General features: G+C 49.3%; 1 protein-coding gene across 1 annotated transcript in view; it reads left to right on the top strand.

Annotated features, from left to right (window-relative positions):
• Window positions 1-25,204, top strand: part of LOC311229482 (C-signal-like) — a gene marked incomplete at its 3' end in the record, with an annotated part of 58,025 nt that overhangs the window by 14,019 nt on the left and 18,802 nt on the right. The window contains exons 4-5 of the mRNA XM_084315561.1: window positions 8,344-8,507; window positions 20,676-20,736. Coding sequence (XP_084171687.1) covers window positions 8,344-8,507; window positions 20,676-20,736 — 225 coding nt within the window. The remainder of the gene's footprint in view (window positions 1-8,343; window positions 8,508-20,675; window positions 20,737-25,204) is intronic.

Raw genomic sequence — 25,204 nt, 5'->3', positions numbered from 1 at the left:
ACATCATAAACCATGCCTATATACCATTAACCCGTTCACTGCCACACCCATATAGACCTGTAAGCATATTGCCTGCCTTGAGTAAATTAATGGAAAAGATTATATACAAAAAGGTACAAGCTTATTTTGATGGGAACAGAATCAATTCAGATCACCAACACGCATACAAAGATGGCTACTCCACAAACACAGCACTCACATCGCTGACTGATAACTGGCTTACACATAATGATAGGAAGTCAATGGTGGGTGCTGTGCTTCTGGATTTTAGCGCTGCATTCGACTTTATAGATCATGATCTTCTGCTCATGAAACTTTCAGCTTATAAATTCAATGAAAGTGCTATTAAGTTGTTAAAGAATTACTTACTTAATAGACTACAATGCGTGATGTTTAATGGCACGCTATCAGAGAGGAGGGAACTCCATGCCGAAGTGCCCCAAGGGAGTTGCCTGGGTCCCTTATTGTATGCAATCTCCATTAATGATTTACCATTAGTACTTAATAATGCATCAATGGAGATCTATGCAGATGATACTACCGTGTATGTAGCGGCGGAACAATCTGAGTCTGTTCATAGGTTATTGCAAGATGAGATAGTGCTAATTTCCAACTGGGTAAGTGAAAATAAGTTAAAGTTAAATGTTGCAAAAACCAAGAGTATAATGATAGCCTCAAAATATACATCTAGATCAAATCCTAAATTAAATCTAGTTCTGAAATGTGCTGATATCGAACAGGTCAGTGAGGCAAAACTGCTGGGTGTTGTAATAGATGAAACACTTTCTTGGTCGAAACACATTAGCAATATGGTGGCTAAGATGAGCTGTGGTACTTCAATGATCAGAAGGTGTAGAAATCTTGAGAAAAGTTATGCTATAATATGAGTTCAAATCATATATATGATTTTGATCTGTTTTGTTCTTATGGACTGAATATGTAATTTGTATTTTATGGTTGAGAATTGTGATATCTAACTTATGAATATTGAGTGAGCTTTTATTCACTGTTTTGTTCGTTGTGATGTTTTCTTGTGAGTACTTCAATGTTTGTGGTTTTATATTTTTATTTAACTTTTTTTGTGTGTGTTTGTATTTTTAATGTTTGGACCCCAGGAAGAGTATAGTCTCACTTTGGTGTCTGTAGACTAATGGGGATCCACAATAAAAACAATAAAACAATAATAAAACTGCCGCACTACCAAACAGTTAACCCTTTCACTGCCACACAACAGCAGGTTCTATGTCGTTATGGCTTGCTCAGCACCTGTCTGCATATATCTTGCTTCAGTGTATATACACTGAATAAAAAATTCCACCATGTACCTTTACATGCCAGCATTCATCTGGCCACACCCCCATCCGCTTACCTACATAAGCAGGGGTGGGGCCACACACTCATCTCCTTCTCAAATTTCATCACAAGCTAAGTGCTGCTCACATGTCCACTTGACGTGAAGAAAAATATTTAGTCTGAGGAATGGAAAACAGAAGAACAAGGAGATACGTTGACATCATATCTTTATTTTCTCTCTCACTATTTTCGAGAAAATACGGCGATATTGTCTTCGTTACTGGAGTGTCTGGATCATTCCGACCTTCAACGTTTTTTTCGTATTAGGAGCTCACGCCGCTGACATGCTTCCCAACTACAATCCTTCTTGCTGCAGCTGGATGGGGTTACCCTCCAGCAACACAGCTGGACTGTAGGACGCACCGACTATTGTGAGAAGCGGTTGTTTCCAGGTTGGGTACGTACTGTTTTGCTTGCAAGCTCTGATTGTTGTTGATGCTGTGGGGGTTAGCTAACAATTTACGAAACGCCGAATCCAGGCTAGGGTCCTCTGCTCGGCTTAAACGGCGGTCGGGGGATCTTGGTCTGACGCCCATGATGGCTACTCTAGTGGGCCGCGCTAGGTCCTGGTGATCCCAGGATTCTAGAGCGGATGCTTCTCTGTCCCGTGCAAGCCCCATCTTTCATATACAAATGGAAGTATACCCTAACGAGGAAATGTGGGCATAGGATCTTCTTTATCGGAAGTTCCATGCTCAAAGGGCCCCGTGTATGTCTGGATCACCGTTGACAACTGTGTTCTGACATTTCTTTTTCTTTTCCCTGTTAGGGGAGGGATTGGGACAGCGGCCTGTCTGAAGTGTGGCTTGTTATGTCATTGTATACAGTTCAGGTGATAGCTTCTTAGCTTGCGTGCTAGTTTATGGACTACTGTGTTAGCCAGTCAGCTGTTAGCTGCGCAGCTGTTAGCTGCGGCGTTAGCTCGCTGTGTTTACCAGGCTGGTATACGTTAGCTTGTTGCTATCAGCCGAACAGCTGTTAGCTTAATGCTTTTTTTTTTCTGTGACTATAACATGCCTTAAACACTCTGACTACGACGTCATCTTTGACAGAGGATGTTAGTCGAACCTACCGGGAGCCCGGCCGGCGAGGACTGCGTCAACATGGAGAACCGTAGCGGCTGGGTGGCACAGCGACGCTGCCCTCGTCGTCAACACAGGAATGCTGTGTTTAACATCGGTGCCCCGTTAGCCAGATTGCAGTTTGCTTGGCCTGCGCTCACGGTAGGAAGGTCCCGACCGGACCTTAAACACTTCTTCTTACTTCCCTTCTAAATGTTTTGTAATAACGATGTTTTCCAAAACGGGTGTTGCTGCAATACATTTAGGATACGACGCGTGTTGTGTGTGAATTGTCTTGTCACTGGTATAGCTTCTCTATCCATACAAATCGGGTTGTTGTTCTACATGTGTAAAAATGATCTGGTTAGTTGTGTTGAGAACATGTGTGTTCAGGTACCGTGAACTCACAACTAAGGGGGTTAATTAACCTATAAAGCTATGCTTAGTGACATATGAGTGAAGAATGAATTATTTTCTCAGCCTGTAATGACAATGAACAGTGTGTTCACATATTAACAGGGTTACCTGTTCAACTGGGCCGTATCAAGGGTAAGGTAGGAGGGGTGATCCCCCCGGTTCCCTGGGGCTTCCCCACCCTCCTCTCAGACATGTTGTTTACAATATATTGTGTCACTGTGTTTGTGGGGATACGATGTAACCCTTAGCTTAATTGCTGGGGTTGTGCTAACCGCTTGAGGAACTATATTTTCCTAAAGAAAAGATTGTTTGGTCGCTTATCGTGTGTGCTTAGCAAGGCCTGTGGTCGATACATAATCGAGGATTCTGTATTCTCTCGTTATGAAAAACGGCGTTCCTCTGTAGCAAGAGTGTACTTGCCATTTTTTGTTGTGATAAAGGGTTGTATGTGTCTTGTGATCTACAACTGGATTAGGTTGGCCACAGAAGCACATGTGTAAGTCTGGTACCGGGGCTCTTAAAGGGGCCCTCTCTATTCTGTGTTTTTTCCTTAGTAAAAATCAGATAGCAGGTTAGCACATGAGCTGTGTGAAGCTGTTAGACACTTCATGTAGCTGACTATGACTGTGTCATGTTCTTTTTTGTCATTACATCGTATCATGGGTGTGGGGTCGTAAAGGGGTGAACTGGTAATCCTTTCCTCCCCTTTTTGATTGGTCAGGGGTTAAAACCTCCTGTCCTTCAAGGTTCCTGTCACGTTGCTGTTCGGCACGTTACAGGGTAAGAGGGGGGGGGGGGGGATTTCCTGGTCCCACGCCCTGGAAGATTGGGCGTGTGCACCGCAGAAATTCCCCCGCCATAGAGTACGTCACTGTGCCCGTCTCTGTTGGTAAGACTTCCGTGAGTTGTTCAGGTCCATGTGATGGATCTGTTTCAGGGAGTTGTCAGAGCTCCTCCTCACGAAGCTCCTCCTCGGGCCTTCTGTGAGTTAGGACTCTCCTTCCCTGTGACGGAGCCTCCTCAGAGTTCAGAGCCTCCTCCTCAGATTGTCAAGGTGAGTAGAACTTCAAAAAGGAGTTCTGCTCTATTGTGTGTGTATTCGATTCAATTCGAGTATTGAGTGTGTATTGGTTCAGTGCCTCCTCCTCGGAGAGCCCTAACCCAAATATTACATAGCTCAATGTTGCAATATATTCTTTTCAATCTATACAGCTCGCGTGGGAAGTCTCTCTGGGGATTTCCGTCTCCTCCCTATGGGAGGGTGGTGGGATGTAAAAATGTAAAAAGATTTTACCCTCAGCTACGTCACGAGGGATTCATGTCAGTCTGTGTTCTTTCTTTTTTGAATAAAAAAAGGAAGGTACATGAAGCACAACGGCTCCGTGTCGTTCTCCCAGGCGACTTGGAGGAACAATGTTTGGTGTCTTGCTAGACTATCCATTGATGTGTTTGGGTCTCGACGCATACATAGTGCTGGCTCGGTGTGTTTCTGTTAAAGAATCACACAGGGGCTAAGTGCGCCTTGGTTGCTTGTTAAAACAGCGTTTTTATAGGGCAACTGGGATGGAGTTTTGTCTCTTCCGAGCGCCAGTTTACTAGGTTGTCTCGATGAATTCTCGTTCATATCTGGGGGATGTTAACGGAATAGATCTGAACATAGGTAGAGGGGTCTCACGCCCTTGGGCCACTGAGCACGGTCCATATGGGACCGTCTGGGTGGTGCCCTCTTTTCATGTTTTAGATCGACACGCATACCTACCCCCTCTTCTGGAGTGGGCATGTCGGCGTGGTTAGGACACGGGACTGGTCTGGTCACGCTGGTCCAGGTCAGTTAACCCGTTGTCCGCTGGGTGTTCTGGTACCCTGAGGGACTTGTGCTTTTTTCGGGGGGAAAAATGCCGGGTCGGTCCGGGTGTCACAGGGTTAGGCGCTATGGAGACCCTTTGTTGGGTACATATTGTACTCTGCACTATCGTAATGGCTTACGGCCATGCCAACCTGTACACGCCCGATCTCGTCCGATCTCGGACGCTACGCAGGTTCGGTCCTGGTTAGTACTTGGTTGGGAGACCGCCTGGGAATACCAAGTACGGTGTGCTTAGGGGCGGGTTCTCCATTCTTTTTGCTCCTCTCTCACGCGTGGCGAAGAGGGGGCTGTTGGGGTGGTTTTGGACCTCCTCTGGTAACCCTGTGCTTCCCGTACCGCCGGGACTGGTCCGAAGTAAAGTTTCGTTGATACCGTAGGCCTGGGATAACCTTTTTTGAAAACTGAAACACTTGTACTGCAGTATAGCCAGTGTATGCCTGCAGGTGTGTTTTGGAGTTTTTTCTTGAGGGGTTATAGGAACAACCACCGTCGGTAGCAAGAGGGTGGTTGATTCCCTGGTGTGTTGGAGCAGTGTCAACTCCCGGGTTACCCGGTTGAGTGTGCCCCTGCACGTTCATGACGTCTGCCAATCATGTCAGCCTTCTCTGCCTCGACCCCTCTGGGTGTTTTTTTTTTAATGGAGGCTTTGTCATGCAACAATGCCAGCATACGCCCCTTCCGCAGGGGGGGCTGTTTTCAGCTGACTCCTTTGGCGCCTGTCTCGTCCGCAGTGCTCCAGGCTCAGGTTACAGCCTGTTGCCTGGTTTCCCCGGTGCGCTGCCTGCTTCCGTTGGTTAACCTTTTTTGTGTGCTTACGGCCATGCTGACTGCCTGTTCTGCAGGGTCAGTGTGCCAGGCGGTGTGCTATTGGGGGGAAAGGGCCCGCTCTTGGAGGGGCCTTATCCGAATACGCTGGCGATGTGGGGGGCGGTGTCACTAAGTGACCACCTGGTGGGGTCTTGATGCCTGGCGTCATTGACCTCTCCGGGCCCCCGTTTTCCAGGGGATCCAGTCCCTTCATTGGGTCTGGGTCTTCCTTCGCGCTCCGCTGCTACGGCCTTGCCACGGGGTTGGGTTTGCTCTTAACCCCGTGATTTCTGGGGGCAGTAACGAGGTTGTTCCTTCCATTTGTTCCCGGGTGGCATGCGGGTTGTGCGTGTGTGTAGTCGTGGGGTCAAGCCACGGTCTGCTCACCCTGTGCGTTGAGTTGCTTGAGTGCCTCTTCGCACGGTCGGATCCGTCGCCCTCCCGTGAACCTCCAATAGGGGGGGTATCCTCCATTAGGGAGGGTCGGGGGGGCTCGGTCCTCCCCGGTCTGATGGTTGTGGGGGCCTCAGCGGGGTGTATTTGTCGGGCTATGGCTCCCGCTCAGCCCCTGTCATGCAGACAGGTGCTGAGCAAGCCATAACGACATAGAACGGAGGGTTATGTATATAACCCAGTTCTATGAGTTATGGACGCCGCTGCGGCCCTTGATTTTTCATTGTGGTGAAATTTGTTGGGAAGGAGATGAGTGTGTGGCCCCACCCCTGCTTATGTAGGTAAGCGGATGGGGGTGTGGCCAGATGAATGCTGGCATGTAAAGGTACATGGTGGAATTTTTTATTCAATGTATATACGCTGAAGCGAGATATATGCAGACAGGGCTGAGCGCACCATAACTCATAGAACTGGGTTATATATATAACCCTCCGTTAACCCTTTCACTGCCACACGACAGAAGGTTAACCCTTTACTATCACACAACCGAACAGCCTGGATTATACACCAGTGTTTTTTTTAATCCACTTTTTCTCCTCCCTTTTCAATTTTTCTCCCATCCCGATTTTGCTGTGCCAATTCTCCCCTCCCCTGTCTTGAACGTTGCTCGCATGTGCCCCCCACTGGCCGGTTGTAGGGAGGATAGAAGCCTTGCATCACATGTCCCCTCCGATACATGTGCAGGCAGCCTGTCGCATCTTTTCACCTGCCAGCGCGGACTCTCATTGGTGAGGTGTAACATGTGGGAGGCTCACACTACCCCCGCTACTTCCTGTCTCCGCTGTGCAGGCGTCCCCCAACCGACCTATAGGAGTCGCTGTCCACAACGACCAGACTACCACCCATCGACTTCCACCTGCTGACTCTGCCAATTGAGTTAGTATGACGGCCGGCCCAAGCCGGAGGCAACGCCGACAGCCGGATTCGAACCCGGTGTCTCTTGCGTTGGTGACGAGCGCAATGTCCGCTGCGCCACCCAGCCGCCTCTGATTGTACACCAGTGTTAAAGGTTGTACTGTTGTTGTATGTTGTTGTACTGTTTTCTGGTGCTACCTTCCTTTATGTACAGTGTTGAGACAAACTGGTCTAGCTGTTACTACCTCCAGTCTGGTCTAACTGTTACTACCTCCAGTCTGGTCTAACTGTTACTACCTCCAGTCTGGTCTAACTGTTACTACCTCCAGTCTGGTCTAACTGTTACTACCTCCAGTCTGGTCTAACTGTTACTACCTCCAGTCTGGTCTAACTGTTACTACCTCCAGTCTGGTCTAACTGTTACTACCTCCAGTCTGGTCTAACTGTTACTACCTCCAGTCTGGTCTAACTGTTACTACCTCCAGTCTGGTCTAACTGTTACTACCTCCAGTCTGGTCTACAGTAGCTGACACATCTTTTTTCATTTTCCTATCTCTGCTGTGCAGGCACCCCAACCGACCTGTAGGAGTCACGGTTTACAACGTCCAGATTACCACCCATTGACTATAAATATGTTTATAAATGTGTTTTCTTCCACAATATATGATCGAATATTCGGGCTGGCTTGCTACTTAACGCTACTTGCTGTTTGTTAGCTAGTGTGATACGTTACTAGCAGATAGGAATGTGTTAGCTAGCACGTAGCGGTTGGCGTTAGCTAAACGTGTAGCATCGCAGTAGCTTAGCAGCTTACGTTAGCGAGCGAAACGTGCTTCGGCGAGCCTCAAACTGCTAGCAGCTAGTCAACCAGCAACGACCAACGGTACAGTAATCCAACATACCAATTTGACCAATATATTTTCCTATAAGGTCATGGGAGTGTACGGTTTACGTTAACTAGGAAGGCGGAGGGTGTTATTAGCTCACGTTACCCTAGTTTTACATGGTTTGTGTCGACGCCGCCCATTCTGGCCCCCCAGCCTGATAACTGCCCTGCCGACCAGGCCTGGCCCACAAGAAGGGCACGTTGAGCGGCATCCAGTCAACCCAAGTGCCAATTAACGGTTGGCATTTAGCTGATACACGTCCAGTCTGGTCTAGCTGACACACTTATAGCCTGGTCTAGTAATGAACTGTAACAAGTAGCTGCCAGTCTTTACCACACCTGATCAGGACACTAAGGTGACAGGACTCCATTCACTCTGACAACAGCCTAGTTAGAGCACTGGTCTCCCCAGCTAAATTATAAATGGTTTAATAGATCACTATTATTTGTGTGTGTGTGATTGTGTGTGTGTGTGTGTGTGTGTGTGTGTGTGTGTGTGTGTGTGTGTGTGTGTGTGTGTGTGTGTGTGTGTGTGTGTGTGTGTGTGTGTGTGTGTGTGTGTGTGTGTGTGTGTGTGTGTGTGTGTGTGTGTGTGTGTGTGTTATCCCCAGATGTGTCTGATGAGGCCAGTGTCCTCGCCGCAGTGCGGGCGGTCGGTGAGAGGGTGTCAGACCAGGGTTTGAATCTTCTCATCAACAACGCCGCCATCAACAAGCCGCTCATGCCGGGCCCGCTATCCGCCACCGGCAAGGCCGAGATGATGGAGGTGTACCAGACCAATGTGGTCGGACCCTTCCTCGTGGTCAAGGTTGGTGTCCCTTTCTCTTCATACTAAAACAGTTATGGTCAAGGTGTTTCTGTCTCACACTAAGACCCTCTCTCCTGGTCAAGGTGTCTCCTCACATTAAGACCCTCTCTCCTGGTCAAGGTGTCTCCTCACATTAAGACCCTCTCTCCTGGTCAAGGTGTCTCCTCACATTAAGACCCTCTCTCCTGGTCAAGGTGTCTCCTCACATTAAGACCCTCTCTCCTGGTCAAGGTGTCTCCTCACACTAAGACCCTCTCTCCTGGTCAAGGTGTCTCCTCACACTAAGACCCTCTCTCCTGGTCAAGGTGTCTCCTCACATTAAGACCCTCTCTCCTGGTCAAGGTGTCTCCTCACACTAAGACCCTCTCTCCTGGTCAAGGTGTCTCCTCACATTAAGACCCTCTCTCCTGGTCAAGGTGTCTCCTCACATTAAGACCCTCTCTCCTGGTCAAGGTGTTTCTGTCTCACATTAAGACCCTCTCTCCTGGTCAAGGTGTCTCCTCACACTAAGACCCTCTCTCCTGGTCAAGGTGTCTCCTCACACTAAGACCCTCTCTCCTGGTCAAGGTGTCTCCTCACATTAAGACCCTCTCTCCTGGTCAAGGTGTCTCCTCACATTAAGACCCTCTCTCCTGGTCAAGGTGTTTCTGTCTCACATTAAGACCCTCTCTCCATGGACAAGATTAAATACTTAGGGGTGAACATCACGAGAGGGGTGGGGAAACTGTTACGAACTATACACAGATAAATCAGAACATCAAGAGAGACTTAGAGAGATGGACAGTAATGCCCTTGGACTTCAACTCAAGAATAGAGGTCATTAAAATAAACATACTATCAAGGTTACTGTACCTGTTCCAGTCACTACCGATACAAATACCACAGAATCAATTCAGGGAGTGGGACAGACTGATATCGAGGTTCATATGGGCGGGGAAAAGACCACGGGTCAGATATAAAACACTACAACTACCAAAGGAAGAGGGAGGGATGGCAGTACCCAGCCTACAAGATTATTATTATGCAGCACAACTGAGAGCAGTGACGTGCTGGTGTAACGACAGATATGAGGCAAGATGGAAAGACATTGAAAAAGAAGGGGAGGGATACAAGGTACAAGCTCTGGTGGGAGATAGGGAACTGTTCAAAGAAAAAGAGGGACTGTTAGATCCTATCACCAAATGCACCTTGACCATATGGAACAGAGTAGTAAAAACACACAAATTGGAGAAGCAGTCAGGGGTTCTGAGATGGATAGCACATGACAAGAGATTCAAACCAGGGAGGTTGGACCATGGATTCAGAAGGTGGGAGAGGGGGGGGGGGGGGGGGGGGGGGCAACAGCGATATGCAAAATGATAGAGAAGGGGGAAATGCAAACACTACAAAAACTAAAGGAGAAATTTGGACTAGAAAACAAGGACCACTTCAGATATCTACAGATTAGAGATTACTATAATAAAGAAATAAGAGGGGACAAGGAAGAAGAACAGAATGGAATAATTAGTGTAACTGAGGGGTACAATTCCCTGACTGTATTACTAGATATGATACTTACTACCACTACCTTTGTACTTAATATTCGGCCACCCAGTACACGGCATAAATATATTATCATAAACACTCTCACGTAGATGAAACGGATCCAACACAAATGTACGAAGTCGAAACAGGTCTTTATTTCTACACAGCGATGGTGTGTAGAACAAGCACTTAATCACTTAATTACATTTATGAATTGAAATAGTATGCACTTTTATGGCAAAGAGTATTCGTCGGTATATCAATAGAGAATGTCCAATCTCTGAAGGCGCAGGTGGTAAATATACGACCTGGAATAGTTAAGGAATAACAGCAATGATACTTTAATGATTATATACTAGATACACTAGAGGGGGTTAATCCGGTCGCTTGTAAGCCGACAGGAGTAGGAAGGGGGGGGGGGGTAGAATCCGGCTGCCTCGTCCGGCCAAGGGTATCCCAGGTGAACCCACTGTAGTGCCGTTCAATGCGCCGGCGATCCTTGGACCACAGATGAAAGCAGGTGGACTCTTTGTGGGCCGGCTCTCTCCGGTCCACGGGGGAGAGACGTGAAGCGACCTCGTCTTGCAGAGCGTCTCCTCACCTTGCGTCCTCTCCAGGGGGGGGGGGGTTCCAACACACGGCAGTGTCGGGGGTCTTTATCCATGGAATAATCAAAGTATACAAAGCATAATCCGTGCCTGGGAAGGCGGGCTGTCGTCGGTAGAATAATCCGGTATACAGGTCCACTCGCTCGTCGGCTCTGGGGCTCCTCGGGTGCAGCTTCACATGGGGTCAACCACCCTGGGTAAGCAGCCAGTTCTCTGCCCGAAACGATGGGGTACTGACTACGGTAGTATTCTCACTATATATTAACAGACTATTATTAGCTTAATAGACTACGTCCAACTCGACGATATAGTGCCAAATATGACTATTCAAATATTAATATACACGATGTCTCAATACCGATGGTAGGCGAACTTGGCCTTACTCCCACACGTGGCGTCGCGGGGAGGCTTTACGTCTGTGACTCTATTGGAGGGTAAGAAACTGGACTGAAAAGAAAGTCCTACTTTAGTAGCGCAGTATATATACGCACTATGAACAAATAGTCCCATTAGTGGTGCGGTAGCCAGATTCCTACGCGGAACTAGGACTTGTTCGTACATGTGGAGCGGTACGTTTGAACTGGGTCTGAGGGGTATGGCAGCCTGGCACCAAGGTCTCGACCAATAGTAGAATGGAGACTATTATGGGATGTTCAGTAGGCTAGAATGGATATTCAATGCATATTGTACAAGGAATATACAAGGGATATCAGGGAATATTAGAGAATATACAAATACAATTAAATATATATATATAAATAAATATATATATTCGGTTTAATCTGGCCCTTCACAACAGCCACCCCCTGAATAGGTCCCAGACCTAATCAGTTAAACAGAGACAGATTAATCGCGTTGTCTATTTACACATAAGGGTTTGCTGTAGGGGTCAGTCAACTTCACAAAGTCATAGGGTTGTAGGGTCATGGTCATCATCGATTGTGTCTGGGAGTCGAGGCAGTTCTATGAGCCTTGCCACGGGACGGGTGTAAGTGCGACCCTGGACGAGCACTTCAGCTGCTCGGACCTTGCCGTCGGCACCGGTGATCACTTTGCTTACGCGGCCGGCCGGCCACATAGCTCTGGGCAGTGATTGATCAATAATCATGACGACTGTTCCTTCTGTCAAATTGTCTCTCTCCTTTACCCACTTCTGGCGGGTCTGTAGAGACGGTAGGTAGTGCAGTAGGAAACTGTTCCAAAACTTGTCGGCTAATCCTTGGCTGTACCTCCACATTCGTCGGCCGTTCGCTTCTTCAGGCCGGTACATTGTCTGGGGTAATGCAGGATCTAGCCGCCCCATCAGGAGTGTGTTGGGGGTAACTGGGTCGATATCCGCCACATCACTGGAGACATATCCGAGGGGCTTCGAGTTAAGTACTCCCTCAATCTCCGTGAGGACTCTTTCTGCTCCTGCGTGATGTACATCCTCATCGTATTTCTTTATAATCAGCTCTGTGACCTTGTGTCGGCTGTTCAATACGATCGGGTATTTAATGTCATCCGGTAGATTGGGGGCTCTGCGTAGGCGACCACCCACTCTGATGAGGGTATGAGCGTCGCTCTCGGGGGCCAGGTGAATTAATCTGCTGTCGGATGGGACGGGCTTTCCTCCCTGTAGACAGGCCAATTCATCGGGGAACGAGTCTCTCTGGGCTCGCTGCAGTAGAAGCAATTCTGCTTCCTCGTAGTTAGCTGCTGACATATCAGCGGGGGACTTGCACTCCGGGTGGTACCGCAGGAATGTTCTTTGTTGTGCACTCTCTATGGACGTGCAATCGTCTATGTTAGGGTCGGTGGAGGCTATGGTGCTCAATCCACAGAACACAGACTTCTTATTTTCCACCTCCTCTGGACTTGCTTCCCTCGGGATAGGCATGGGCCACTGTCCTTCCGGGAGTCTTAGGAATGCGGGGCCGTCACTGTAGACATTGCGACGGGTGAGGTCATCCAGGGGCATCCCCCGGGTGATGACGTCAGCTGGGTTCTGTTTTGTATCAACGTAGCGCCACTCTGTTTCTCCGGTTAACTCTTCGGTTAAGTCTTGAATCTCGGTGACTCTGACTCCCACGAAGACTTTGTACTTGCATGAGTCCGATTTGATCCAGGCGAGTACCGTCGTGGAATCTGACCACAGGATTGTTCTAGACACCGGTATGGTGAGCTCACGTTGGATGAGCGTGGCTAGGTGCGCTCCGGCTAGGGCTGCGCAGAGCTCTAGACGTGGGATAGATTGTTGCTTGCGTGGGGCTATTCTCGAGCGGGCGAGGACAAATGCTGTGTAGATCTCTCCCCCCTGGTCTTGGGCCCGCAAGTAGGCTACTGATCCGTATGCGACCTCTGAGGCGTCACTGAAGACGTGTAAGTCCATTTTACATGTCTCTGGCCTCACCGTGGGTGGGAAGTAGCTTCGGCGCATATTAACGCCTGGGAGTGAGTGGAGCTCCATCTCCCACTCTCTCCAGGTGGATGCAAGGTGTGCGGGAATGGGGTCGTCCCAGCCCTGGTCCTTGTCCCACAATGCTCGTACAATCATTTTTGCCCTGGTGGTGTACGGTAGAATACATCCTAGCGGGTCATATTGTCGGGCGAGTGTTGTGTACACACTCCGTCTGGTGGTCGGCGCCGCCGCCGGCCTTCCCTGCTCCGTAGTCAGGGGCTTGTGTCTGTAGTGAAGCGAATCTGTTTTGAATCGCCACACCAATCCCAGGGTCATCTCCTGGGCTTCTCCCGGGATTGTAGCCATCCAGGTCTCGCTGCTGGCTGCCTTGTCCTCGGAGGAGAGGCTGCGCAGTACTTGCGGATCGCTGCTGGCCCACTGCCTGAGATCAAAGCCGCCTTTGATCAATGAGGCGCGGAGTTTAATCAGGAGAGCCTCGGCTTCTTCCTGGGTTGAAAGGCTTTGTAGACAGTTGTCTACGTAGAAGCTGTTCTTTACGCTGTGTCGGACCTCTTCGTCCGCTGCTGGGTCCTCTGCTACATGTTTCTGTAGTGCAAATGTCGCACAGCAGGGGCTGCACGTCGTTCCGAAGGGGAGGACTTCCCATTGGTAGATGGCTGGGTGCTCATCTCCTGGCTTCTCTCTCCATAGGAACCGTAACAGGGGCTTGTCCGCCTCTACTAATCTCACCTGCAGGAACATTCCTTTAATGTCCCCGCTGATGGCCACCTTTTCCTGGCGGAAGCGGAGTAGAACGCCGAGTAGGGAGGGGCCGAGTGTGGGACCGGGCAGTAACTCTTTATTCAGATTTTGGGATCCGATCTGGTAGCTGCAGTTAAATACTATGCGGTCTTTACCGTTGTGATGGACCTTGTGGTGGGGCACGTACCACGATTCAGTGGTCTGGTCAGCCTCTTTAATGTCCATCTTTGTGACGTGTCCCGCTGTGATGAGCTTCTCAATCTCAGCGCGGTATACACTCTCTTGGGCGGGGTTCTTGGCTAAGCGCCGCTCCGTGTTCAGCAGGTACCGTTCTGTGGCGTCTGTCTTGGCGTGGAAAGTAGGCATTCCTTCTCGCCGCAGGAGTGGCGTGGCGTATCTCAACACGCCGTTGACCGGGACTCTCTTGGTCCCTGTCTCGAGGAGGTGAATTGCGTAAATGTCATCTTTAGAGCGAATGTCTTTCTTTCCGTTCTTAAAGGGCATTTGTTCCAAGGTCCATAGCCGCTCTACGTGTTGCAGGAGTGCGGTTTCTCCCTCTGTGACTCGGGAGTGGAGACATCTAGTGGCTGTACTTCGGTTGAGAGATTTGGCGAGCGGGCCTTGGAGAGTCCATCCCAAACGGGTCTCGACTGCTGCAGGACAGCCTCGGGGTCCGGTATGAACCCGGTCTATCGGGACAATGAGGTCTGCATGGTCGGAGCCTATCAACAGGGTCGGCATAGCATTGTCTATGAGCGGGATCGGTAACTTGCGCAGATGTGCATATTTCTCCATCAGCTTGGCGACGGGGTATGTGTACCGCGACAGTCCTATTTCTTGGCTGGTGAAAGCGTCTGCAATCTGGTACCGTCGCTCAGGCTGGCCGCTTGCTGCGATAGAGAATGAGACATTCTCGCCCTTTATCGTCTTCAAATCTCGTCTTATTGTCCGAATTGTCATTTGGGTTTCGCTTCCCCGCAGCCCTAGCTGGGCCGCAGCGGAGGCGAGCAGCAGGGTCTTCTCTGACCCGTCATCGAGGACGGCGTAAGTGTCCAGGACTTTATTCTGGTAGCTTAGTGTCACACGCACTACTTTTAGGAGTACTCGGGCTCCACTGCTGCTGGCGGGATCGATGTACATGACGCTCGCTTTGCGGCTGGATGGTGCAGGTGAAGGGCGCCGTCTGTTACTGTCGTGAAGTATGTCCAGATGGGCTCCATCGCACTTGGTGCACCTTTTCTTTAAGCGGCATTCGGCTGCCATGTGTGAGCGCGCACAGCGAAAACAGCGCTTGTTGGACTTTATCCATTGACCTGCTTCCTCCGCGTTCAGCTTGGGGAAGGAGTCACATTGCGCTAGCCAGTGTTCTTTCTCACAGTAGGGGCACACTATCTTCCACTTCTCCGTTCTGGAGGGGGTACTGTGGCTCCTGCTGCTCGGTACTGACTCCGATTGGTGCATCACAGTCACCGATCTTCTTCCATCATTTAGTCGTCTGGTTCCTTCTCTGGAGCCAGGGGTGCTCCGTCCGAATGTATCTAGCCGTAGGCTGCTGACTTCTCTCGCCAGGAAGTCTGCTAGATCGAGGAGGTTCGGTTCGGGGCCATTCGGGTCTCTGTGGTCCCTCTGCCGCCTAAAGCGCTCCTGACGAGCGGGCGGCAGCTTCTCCAGGATCCTTTCCACATTTGAGTTGGCGTAAAGTTCATGCCTCCCCTTCTCTCTTTGCGCTCCCAACATCCCTACCAGGGACTGCACTCTGATGGACAGGTCGTCCAGTGCTCGATTGTCTATTGCTGGGGGTAAGCGGTCGATGTGTCGGATCTCCTGGATCACGTAATCCCATATGCGCCCATACCTCTGGTCCAATGCTACCAGCGCTGCTGTGTATGGGGTGGTGGAAGTCGCGTAGGCGAGCGCTATATTATGTGCGCGGGGTACCTTTAAGTGCTTCAGTAGGATGGCGTATTTGTGGCGTTCATCCAATACATCCACCAACATGGTCTCCAGACACATGCGGAGTTCTGTATACTGGGCCCGGTTCTCTTGGGTGAAGTCGGGTACCATAGGCGTGCCAATGTATGACGCTGACTGTGGATACATCGGCGAGCGTTGGGGGAGAGGCCTCCTAGGCGAGTCTCCTCCCGCTCCTTGGTATGGGCTGGTACCGGCAGTGTACCATGGCCCGCTTGTCCAGGTGCTGTTCCTCGGTGCGGGTCGTGCGTCGTGCTCACCCGGGTATAGAGTCGGGGGTCTGTAGCGCAGCTCCGCGGGAGTATAGCCTGGGCTGTACCGGGCCTCCTGGTCCGGTAGAGTACTGTGCTGTCTTCGGGCGTGGTTCTCCTCCTCTTCCTCTTCGTCTTCAGTTAGGTCATCCAGTGCTTGTAGTCTCTGGTTTAGCCTCTCCACAGGATATGCTGCTCCTTCCCGGTTGCTAGGTCTCGCTTGGACCGGTGGGGGGAGGTGGTCTGTGGGGGGTATAGACCTCGTCTGTTGGTCAAGTTCAGGGTTGTTTACTCGGCTAGGGGATGCCGCCCTGGAGGTGTGTCTAGACGAGTTCCTGGAGCCTCTGGCGGAGGGAGAGGGTGTTGTCCGTCTGATCAGCTGTTCTATTAGTTGCGACTGCTGTCTGTCGCGCGCTGCGTCCCGTTGAGCACCGGCTCGTTCTCGGGCCACATTCTCTTCCATCTGAATGCGTCTTATTTCTAGACGTATCTGCTCGTGTTCGCTTCGCTGCTGGATCTGCAGTCGGTCGCGTTCAGCAGCGGCGTTCAGGCTGATGAGGAAGGCCTGCTGTAGGGTCCTCTCTGCCTCGCTGGGAGAAGGCGGTTGTATAGGGGAGCCTTCCCTCGGGGTACTCCTTGCGGAGCCTTGGAGTTCTATCTCCACGGTGCTCTCCCCGTCTTCTTCCGTGCCGAGTTCTCTCTCGGTAGCGTTGTATTCCTCCCGGGACTCATCGGGGACTACTTCTTCAGTACTGGCGGGGTGTGAAGTCATGTCTGGTTCCCACTGGTCCCCACCGTGAACTTGGTCAGTTACATTAGAGCCCGTAGGGGCCTCTATGGTCGGGGTAGTCTGGGCGTTGGGGTTAGACATACTTTCTAGTTTTACCGCGTTTACTGTTAGTAGAAGACTAGGTTGTTGACTGACAGCGTAAGCCTCTAAGTACTGAGGGAGCCGTCGTTCGCGCTGGGGGCGTTGGTTAGGAGGATCGTTTCGTGGAGTGTTCATCATAGGCCATTTCAATATTAATAACACTATATTAATATTACACTAATTACCCTCCGGCTCGAAGGACCAATTGTAACTGAGGGGTACAATTCCCTGACTGTATTACTAGATATGATACTTACTACCACTACCTTTGTACTTAATATTCGGCCACCCAGTACACGGCATAAATATATTATCATAAACACTCTCACGTAGATGAAACGGATCCAACACAAATGTACGAAGTCGAAACAGGTCTTTATTTCTACACAGCGATGGTGTGTAGAACAAGCACTTAATCACTTAATTACATTTATGAATTGAAATAGTATGCACTTTTATGGCAAAGAGTATTCGTCGGTATATCAATAGAGAATGTCCAATCTCTGAAGGCGCAGGTGGTAAATATACGACCTGGAATAGTTAAGGAATAACAGCAATGATACTTTAATGATTATATACTAGATACACTAGAGGGGGTTAATCCGGTCGCTTGTAAGCCGACAGGAGTAGGAAGGGGGGGGGGGGGGTAGAATCCGGCTGCCTCGTCCGGCCAAGGGTATCCCAGGTGAACCCACTGTAGTGCCGTTCAATGCGCCGGCGATCCTTGGACCACAGATGAAAGCAGGTGGACTCTTTGTGGGCCGGCTCTCTCCGGTCCACGGGGGAGAGACGTGAAGCGACCTCGTCTTGCAGAGCGTCTCCTCACCTTGCGTCCTCTCCAGGGGGGGGGGTTCCAACACACGGCAGTGTCGGGGGTCTTTATCCATGGAATAATCAAAGTATACAAAGCATAATCCGTGCCTGGGAAGGCGGGCTGTCGTCGGTAGAATAATCCGGTATACAGGTCCACTCGCTCGTCGGCTCTGGGGCTCCTCGGGTGCAGCTTCACATGGGGTCAACCACCCTGGGTAAGCAGCCAGTTCTCTGCCCGAAACGATGGGGTACTGACTACGGTAGTATTCTCACCGCACGAAGCACTATATATTAACAGACTATTATTAGCTTAATAGACTACGTCCAACTCGACGATATAGTGCCAAATATGACTATTCAAATATTAATATACACGATGTCTCAATACCGATGGTAGGCGAACTTGGCCTTACTCCCACACGTGGCGTCGCGGGGAGGCTTTACGTCTGTGACTCTATTGGAGGGTAAGAAACTGGACTGAAAAGAAAGTCCTACTTTAGTAGCGCAGTATATATACGCACTATGAACAAATAGTCCCATTAGTGGTGCGGTAGCCAGATTCCTACGCGGAACTAGGACTTGTTCGTACATGTGGAGCGGTACGTTTGAACTGGGTCTGAGGGGTATGGCAGCCTGGCACCAAGGTCTCGACCAATAGTAGAATGGAGACTATTATGGGATGTTCAGTAGGCTAGAATGGATATTCAATGCATATTGTACAAGGAATATACAAGGGATATCAGGGAATATTAGAGAATATACAAATACAATTAAATATATATATAAATAAATATATATATTCGGTTTAATCTGGCCCTTCACAACAATTAGGATGATAGTAAGGGCATACGAAGGAGGGAAAGGAAGGGTAATATCAGCACTGTACCGGGCTATAATGACCAGCAAGGGACACACGACCGATTATATAAGGGAGAAATGGGAGAGAGAACTAGAGATAGGAATAACAGGGAAGGAATGGGGGAACATATGCGAGGTGCAACATTCAACAACAGGATCGAGGATATGGAAAGAGTTTGGATGGAAAAACATAATCAGATTCTTTATAACCCCAGAGCTGAAGGGAAAATATGCACCAACACAAAGAGCATGCTGGAGGATGTGTGGGAAGGAGGGGGCAAACCACACACACATATTCTGGGGATGTCAGAAGCTGAAGGGGTATTGGGAGGAGATAGGGGAAGCAATGATCAGAATATTAGGATACGGGCTACCACAAACAGGACTGGTGCTTTACTTAGGAGACCTGACACACGAGGGAATACAAGGGGGGGACAAATATTTAATAAAGATAATGTTGATAGCGGCCAGAAAAGCAATAACAAGACTGTGGTACAAAGAAGACCCACCGACAATAGCACAATGGGTAGGAATAGTGGAAGAGATACAGGATATGGAGAGGATAACACACATGCTGAGGTTACAGGAAGAGAAATTTGGAGAAAGATGGGGAAAGTGGGAGGATTACAAGGGGAACGAAAACGACATCACAGAGGAAGAACCAAATGCATCACAAGAGGGTGAAGGGTAAAGGAAGAAAGAGGTTCAAGGAGGGTCTCTGAACCCATGTCACACACTTTTGACTTAGTTAGTATTTTCTGATTTTATTTTTCATTTTTTTGGGTATTACAATTGTATTATATTTTTTGTACTTTATTATTTATGTCTGTTTAACAATGTTGTATTAATAATCAAGGAAGATGTGGTTTGTAAATGGGTGAATCAAAAGGCAAAGAGAAATTTAGTATAAAAGAAATAGAAAGGGCGAAGGATAAGAGAAGAAAGAAATTCAAGGAGGGTCACTGGACCCATACCATACATATTTGCCTTAGTCAGTATCTAATACGTTGGAGTAGGTATTAAATTTGTCTATACCTGTTCAAGGGCGGTAAACAATCAGTCTTTGTATTAAGTGCCTGGAAAAACAACTGTAGTGGAAACATATAACCAACAATGCTATTCATGTAACCATTTATGTTCACTGCATTCTTTCATATTGTGTTATGGGATCCATTTTTGTGTAAGGGTTGTTTGTCTATAAATGTTAATAAAAATGTAAGTTTAAAAAAAAAAAGACCCTCTCTCCTGGTCAAGGTGTCTCCTCACACTAAGACCCTCTCTCCTGGTCAAGGTGTCTCCTCACATTAAGACCCTCTCTCCTGGTCAAGGTGTCTCCTCACATTAAGACCCTCTCTCCTGCTCAAGGTGTCTCCTCACATTAAGACCCTCTCTCCTGGTCAAGGTGTCTCCTCACATTAAGACCCTCTCTCCTGATCAAGGTGTCTCCTCACATTAAGACCCTCTCTCCTGGTCAAGGTGTCTCCTCACACTAAGACCCTCTCTCCTGGTCAAGGTGTCTCCTCACACTAAGACCCTCTCTCCTGGTCAAGGTGTCTCCTCACATTAAGACCCTCTCTCCTGGTCAAGGTGTCTCCTCACATTAAGACCCTCTCTCCTGGTCAAGGTGTTTCTGTCTCACATTAAGACCCTCTCTCCTGGTCAAGGTGTCTCCTCACACTAAGACCCTCTCTCCTGGTCAAGGTGTCTCCTCACACTAAGACCCTCTCTCCTGGTCAAGGTGTCTCCTCACACTAAGACCCTCTCTCCTGGTCAAGGTGTCTCCTCACACTAAGATCCTTCCAAGGAGTTTCTGTCTCATATTAAGATATATATATGTATTTTGTTTTACACGTTTTTAAATATTGTATCTGCATGTCTTGGTATTTGGTATATACTGTAGCACCTAATAAATACACATCTGTTTCAATGTCCTGGTGGCAATGTGTACAAAAGCATTCCACTCTTCAGGTCAACACAATGTTAAATAATTGTGACCTCTCTCTCTCTCTCTCTCTCTCTCTCTCTCTCTCTCTCTCTCTCTCTCTCTCTCTCTCTCTCTCTCTCTCTCTCTCTCTCTCTCTCTCTCTCTCTCTCTCTCTCTCTCTCTCTCTCTCTCTTCTCTTTCTCTAGGGGTTCCTTCCTCACCTCCAGAGGGCAGTAGAAACCCATTCATCTTTCCCTGCAGTCAAAGGTCAGATTAGAGTCTGAAGTTCAAACTGAGTCAGAGGATCTTAAAGAACTTCTACTCATGCACAATAGAGAGCATCCTGACTGGTAACATCACCTCCTGGTTTGGGAATAGCACCGCACACGACCGCAGCAGACTGCAGAGAGTGTCTCGATCAGCCAAACGCACCACCGGAGGAGGTGTGCTTCCCACTCTCCAGGCGTCGCCGAGCCGAGGCTGAGACAATAGTCAACCACCCAAACAACTCCCTCTCTTTGTACTGCTGCGGTCAGGCAAGCGCTGTTATTGTTTATTGTTTAAAAGGATCCCCATTAGCTGCCACCTAAGTGGTGAGCTAGTCTTCCTGGGGTCCACACAGAAAGACAACACAAAACACAAAACATAACTGTTAACAGAATTCGGCTATAGGGCGACAATAATGTGGTCAAGAGGCATGGTTTCTATCTTGAGCCCAAACTGGCGTGGTTTATTTATTCACATGTTAAGCAGCAGTGCAATAGGTCTTCTCTTACTGAGAGACATGGGGGAGACAAAGAAGGGGGAGGAGACATCTACTTATATACTCGCCACATGGTGGTGTACCTGAGTGGCTTCGCCTAGAGCGCCCTCTAGTGGAAACAGATATATATGCAGCTAGACAGTTACTGGTGGAGACAGTTATATATGCAGGTAAACAGTTACTAGTGTAAACAGCCACATATACAGTTAGACAGTTACTAACAACCCTACACAGAACCTCTGACTTCAACAATAACAATACATGAGATACATACCTGTATGACAATCACAATTCACAATTCATTAACAATGATAATCTAAAAACAGTAAAACATTGTAGACATCTTTATAAACATCAGAATATTTTCAGAAAAGGTTATTACATTCATGGGTAGACATGAATATTTTCAGAAAAGGTTATTACATTCATGAGTAAATATTTCATTATTACATTCCTACAGTAGGTATTTCCACTCCCAAACGTGAACAGTATTTGCTCACATATTTAAGTAGTGTATTCTTAGGTGGTACTCAGTGGTGCAGTCGTAATATGGGCCAAGGCCAAACGCCACGTGCACGCGCACTCCCGTGCGCACGCGCATACATGTATCTCTCCTCTTTCATGAGTCGGAGCTGGGGACGAGACGGGCGGTCTTTTGTCACATAACACACGCCCAACACTCCACACACACGCACACACACACACCACACACACACACACACACACACACACACACACACACACACACACACACACACACACACACACACACACACACACACACACACACACACACACACACACACACACACACACACACACACACACACACACACACGGCACTTATCACCTAGACTTTGCATAATAATAGGACGCGCGCAATTCTGCCTCAGTGACGAAGCCCAAACGTCGTTTGACCGCGTATGCCCAGCACTGCACCCCTGGTGGTACTTGAAAGACACTTTGCTATTCAATTTACTTATGTTCAGTGGGCAGTTATTCCAATGATTGATGGCACGATAAACAACCGTCCTCTTTAAAGCATTTGATTTTGGACGTGGTAACATAATCTGTCCATTATCAGCTGACCTAGTAAAATAAGAATGAACCTGATTGCATCTGACAATTTGTTTGTATAAGAAAACGTTAGGTTATGTATATAACCAAGTTCTGTTAATACTAGTGACGCTCAGCGTCATATTGCATATATCTCGCTTCAGCGTATATACACTGAATACATTTCAAAATGTACCTTTAAATGCCAGCATTCATCTGGCCACACCCCCATCCGCTTACCTACATAAGCAGGGGTGGTGCCACACACTCATCTCCTTCCCAACAAATTTCACCACAATGAAAAATCAAGGGCCGCAGCGGCGTCTAGACGCTGAGCGTCACTAGTATTAACAGAACTTGGTTATATACATAACCTAACGTTCTGTGTCATAATAGCTCCCGCTCAGCGTCATATTGCATAGCAGGAGCTGAGCGGGAGCTAGAAGCTCGACAAATGTACCCCGCTGAGGCCCCCCACAACCATCAGATCAGGGAGGACCGAGCCCCCCCCGACCCCCCCTAATGGAGGGCACCCCCCCTATTGGGGGCTTCACGGGAGGGCGACGGACCCGACCGTGCGAAGAGGCACTCAAGCAACTCAATGCACAGGGTGAGCAGACCGTGGCTTGACCCCACGACTACACACACGCACAACCCGCATGCCACCCGGGAACGAACGGAGGGAACAACCTCGTTACTGCCCCCAGAATCACGGGGTCAAGGGCAAACCCAACCCCGTGGCAAGGCCGTAGCAGCGGAGCGCGAAGGAAGACCCAGACCCACCAAAGGGACTGGACCCCCTGGAACGGGGGCCCGGAGAAGTCCATGATGCCAGCATCAAGACCCCACCAGGTGGGCACTTAGTGACCCCGCCCCCCACATCGCCAGCGTATTCGGACAAAGGCCCCTCAGCCGAGCGGGCCCTGTCCCCCCAATAGTACACCGCCTGGCACACTGACCCTGCAGAACAGGCAGTCAGCATGGCCGTAAGCACACAAAAAAGGTTAACCAACGGAAGCAGGCAGCGCACCGGGGAAAAACCAGGCAACAGGCTGTTAACCCTAGCCTGGAGACTGCGGACGAGACAGGCGCCAGAGGGGACAGCTGAACACAGCCGCTCCGGCGGAAGGGGCGTATGCTGGCGTTGTTGCATGACCAAGTCTCCATTTAAAAAAAACCCACCCAGAGGGGTTGAGGCAGAGAAGGCTGACACGATTGGCAGACGTCATGAACGTGCAGGGGCACCCTCAACCGGTGAACCCGGGAGTTGACACTGCTCCAACACACCAGGGAATCAACCACCTTGGTGTTACCCAATGCGGTGGTTGTTCCTATAACCCCTCAAGAAAAAAACTCCAAAACACACCTGCGGGTATACACAGGCTATACCGCAGTACAAGTGTTTCAGTTTTCAAAAAAGGGTTAACCCAGGCCTACGGGTCGACGAAACATGACTTCGGACCGGGCCCGGCGATACGGGAAGCACAGGGTCACCAGAGGAGGTCAAAGACCACCCCAACAGGCCCCTCTTCGCCATGCGTGAGAGAGGAGCGAAAAAGAATGGAGAACCAGCCCCAAGCACACCGTACTTGGTATTCCCAGGCGGTCTCCCAACCAAGTACTAACCAGGACCAACCTGTGTAGCGGCCGAGAACTGACGAGATCGAGTGTGTACAAGTTGGCATGGCCGTAAGCCATTACGACAGTGCTGAGTAAAAAATGTACCCAACCAGGGTCTCCATAGCGCTTAACCCTGTGACACCCGGACCGACCTGGCATTTTTCCCCCTGAAAAAAGCCCAAGTCCCTCAGGGTACCAGAACAGCAGATCTGCATCCCCGGTGGACAACGGGTTCAACTGATCCGGACCAGCGTGACCAGAACCAGTCCCGTGCCCTAACCACGCCGACATGCCTACTCCAGGAGAAGGGGCAGATATGCGTGTTGATCTTAAACATGAAAAGAAGGCGCCACCCAGACGTTCGGGGCGAACCGCGCCCGGTGGCCCACCCCCAGGGCGTGAGACCCCTCTACATATGTTCAGATCCATTCCGTCATCATCCCCCAGATATGAACGAGAATCCGTCGACAACCAAAACAGGTCGTCGGAAGAGGAAAAACCTCCATCCCAGTTGCTTTATAAAAACGCCGTTTTAACCCCAAGCAACCAAAGCGTGCCAGTCGCCTGATTACAGAACACCCCGAGCTAGCACTATGCGTGCGTCGGGACACAACCACATCAACGAACAGGCTATTTAGACCCAAGGCGCCCAGGGGAACGACAAGAGGGGTGTGACACTTCCTAACTCCAACTATTTTTAAAAGAAAAGAAGGAAGCACCAACAGTATGTATCCCAGTCTACACAGCTGGGGGTAAATTTTTTTTACATTTTTACATTCCACCACCCTCCCATAGAGAGGAGACGGAAATCCCCAGAGAGACTTCCCACGCGAGCTGTACAGATTGAAAAGAATATATTGCACCTTGAGCCATGTAAAAGTTTGGTTTTAGGGCTCTCCGGGGAGGAGGCACTGAACCCATACACACTCAATAATCGAATTGAATCGAATACACACACAATAGAGTAGGACTCCTTCTTGAGGTTCCACTCACCTTATCAATCTGAGGAGGAGGCTCTGTACTCTGAGGAGGCTCCCTCACATGGAAGGAGAGTCCCAACTCACAGAAGGCCCGAATAGGAGCTTCGTGAGGAGGAGCCCTGACCACCCCCCGTTTTAAACAGATCCATCATATGGACCTGAACAGCACACGGAAGTCCTACCAACAGAGACGCGCACAGTGACGTACTCTATGGCGGGGGAATTTCTGCGGTGCACACGCCCAATATTCCAGGGCGTGGGACCAGGAAACTCCCCCCCCCCCCCCCCCTCACCCTGTAACGTGCCGAACCGCAAC

Source organism: Notolepis coatsorum, assembly GCF_963971535.1.
Source record: "Notolepis coatsorum genome assembly, chromosome: 6".
In the NCBI taxonomy this organism is placed as follows: Eukaryota; Metazoa; Chordata; class Actinopteri; order Aulopiformes; family Paralepididae; genus Notolepis; species Notolepis coatsorum.
This window is presented reverse-complemented; position numbering and strand designations above follow the sequence as displayed.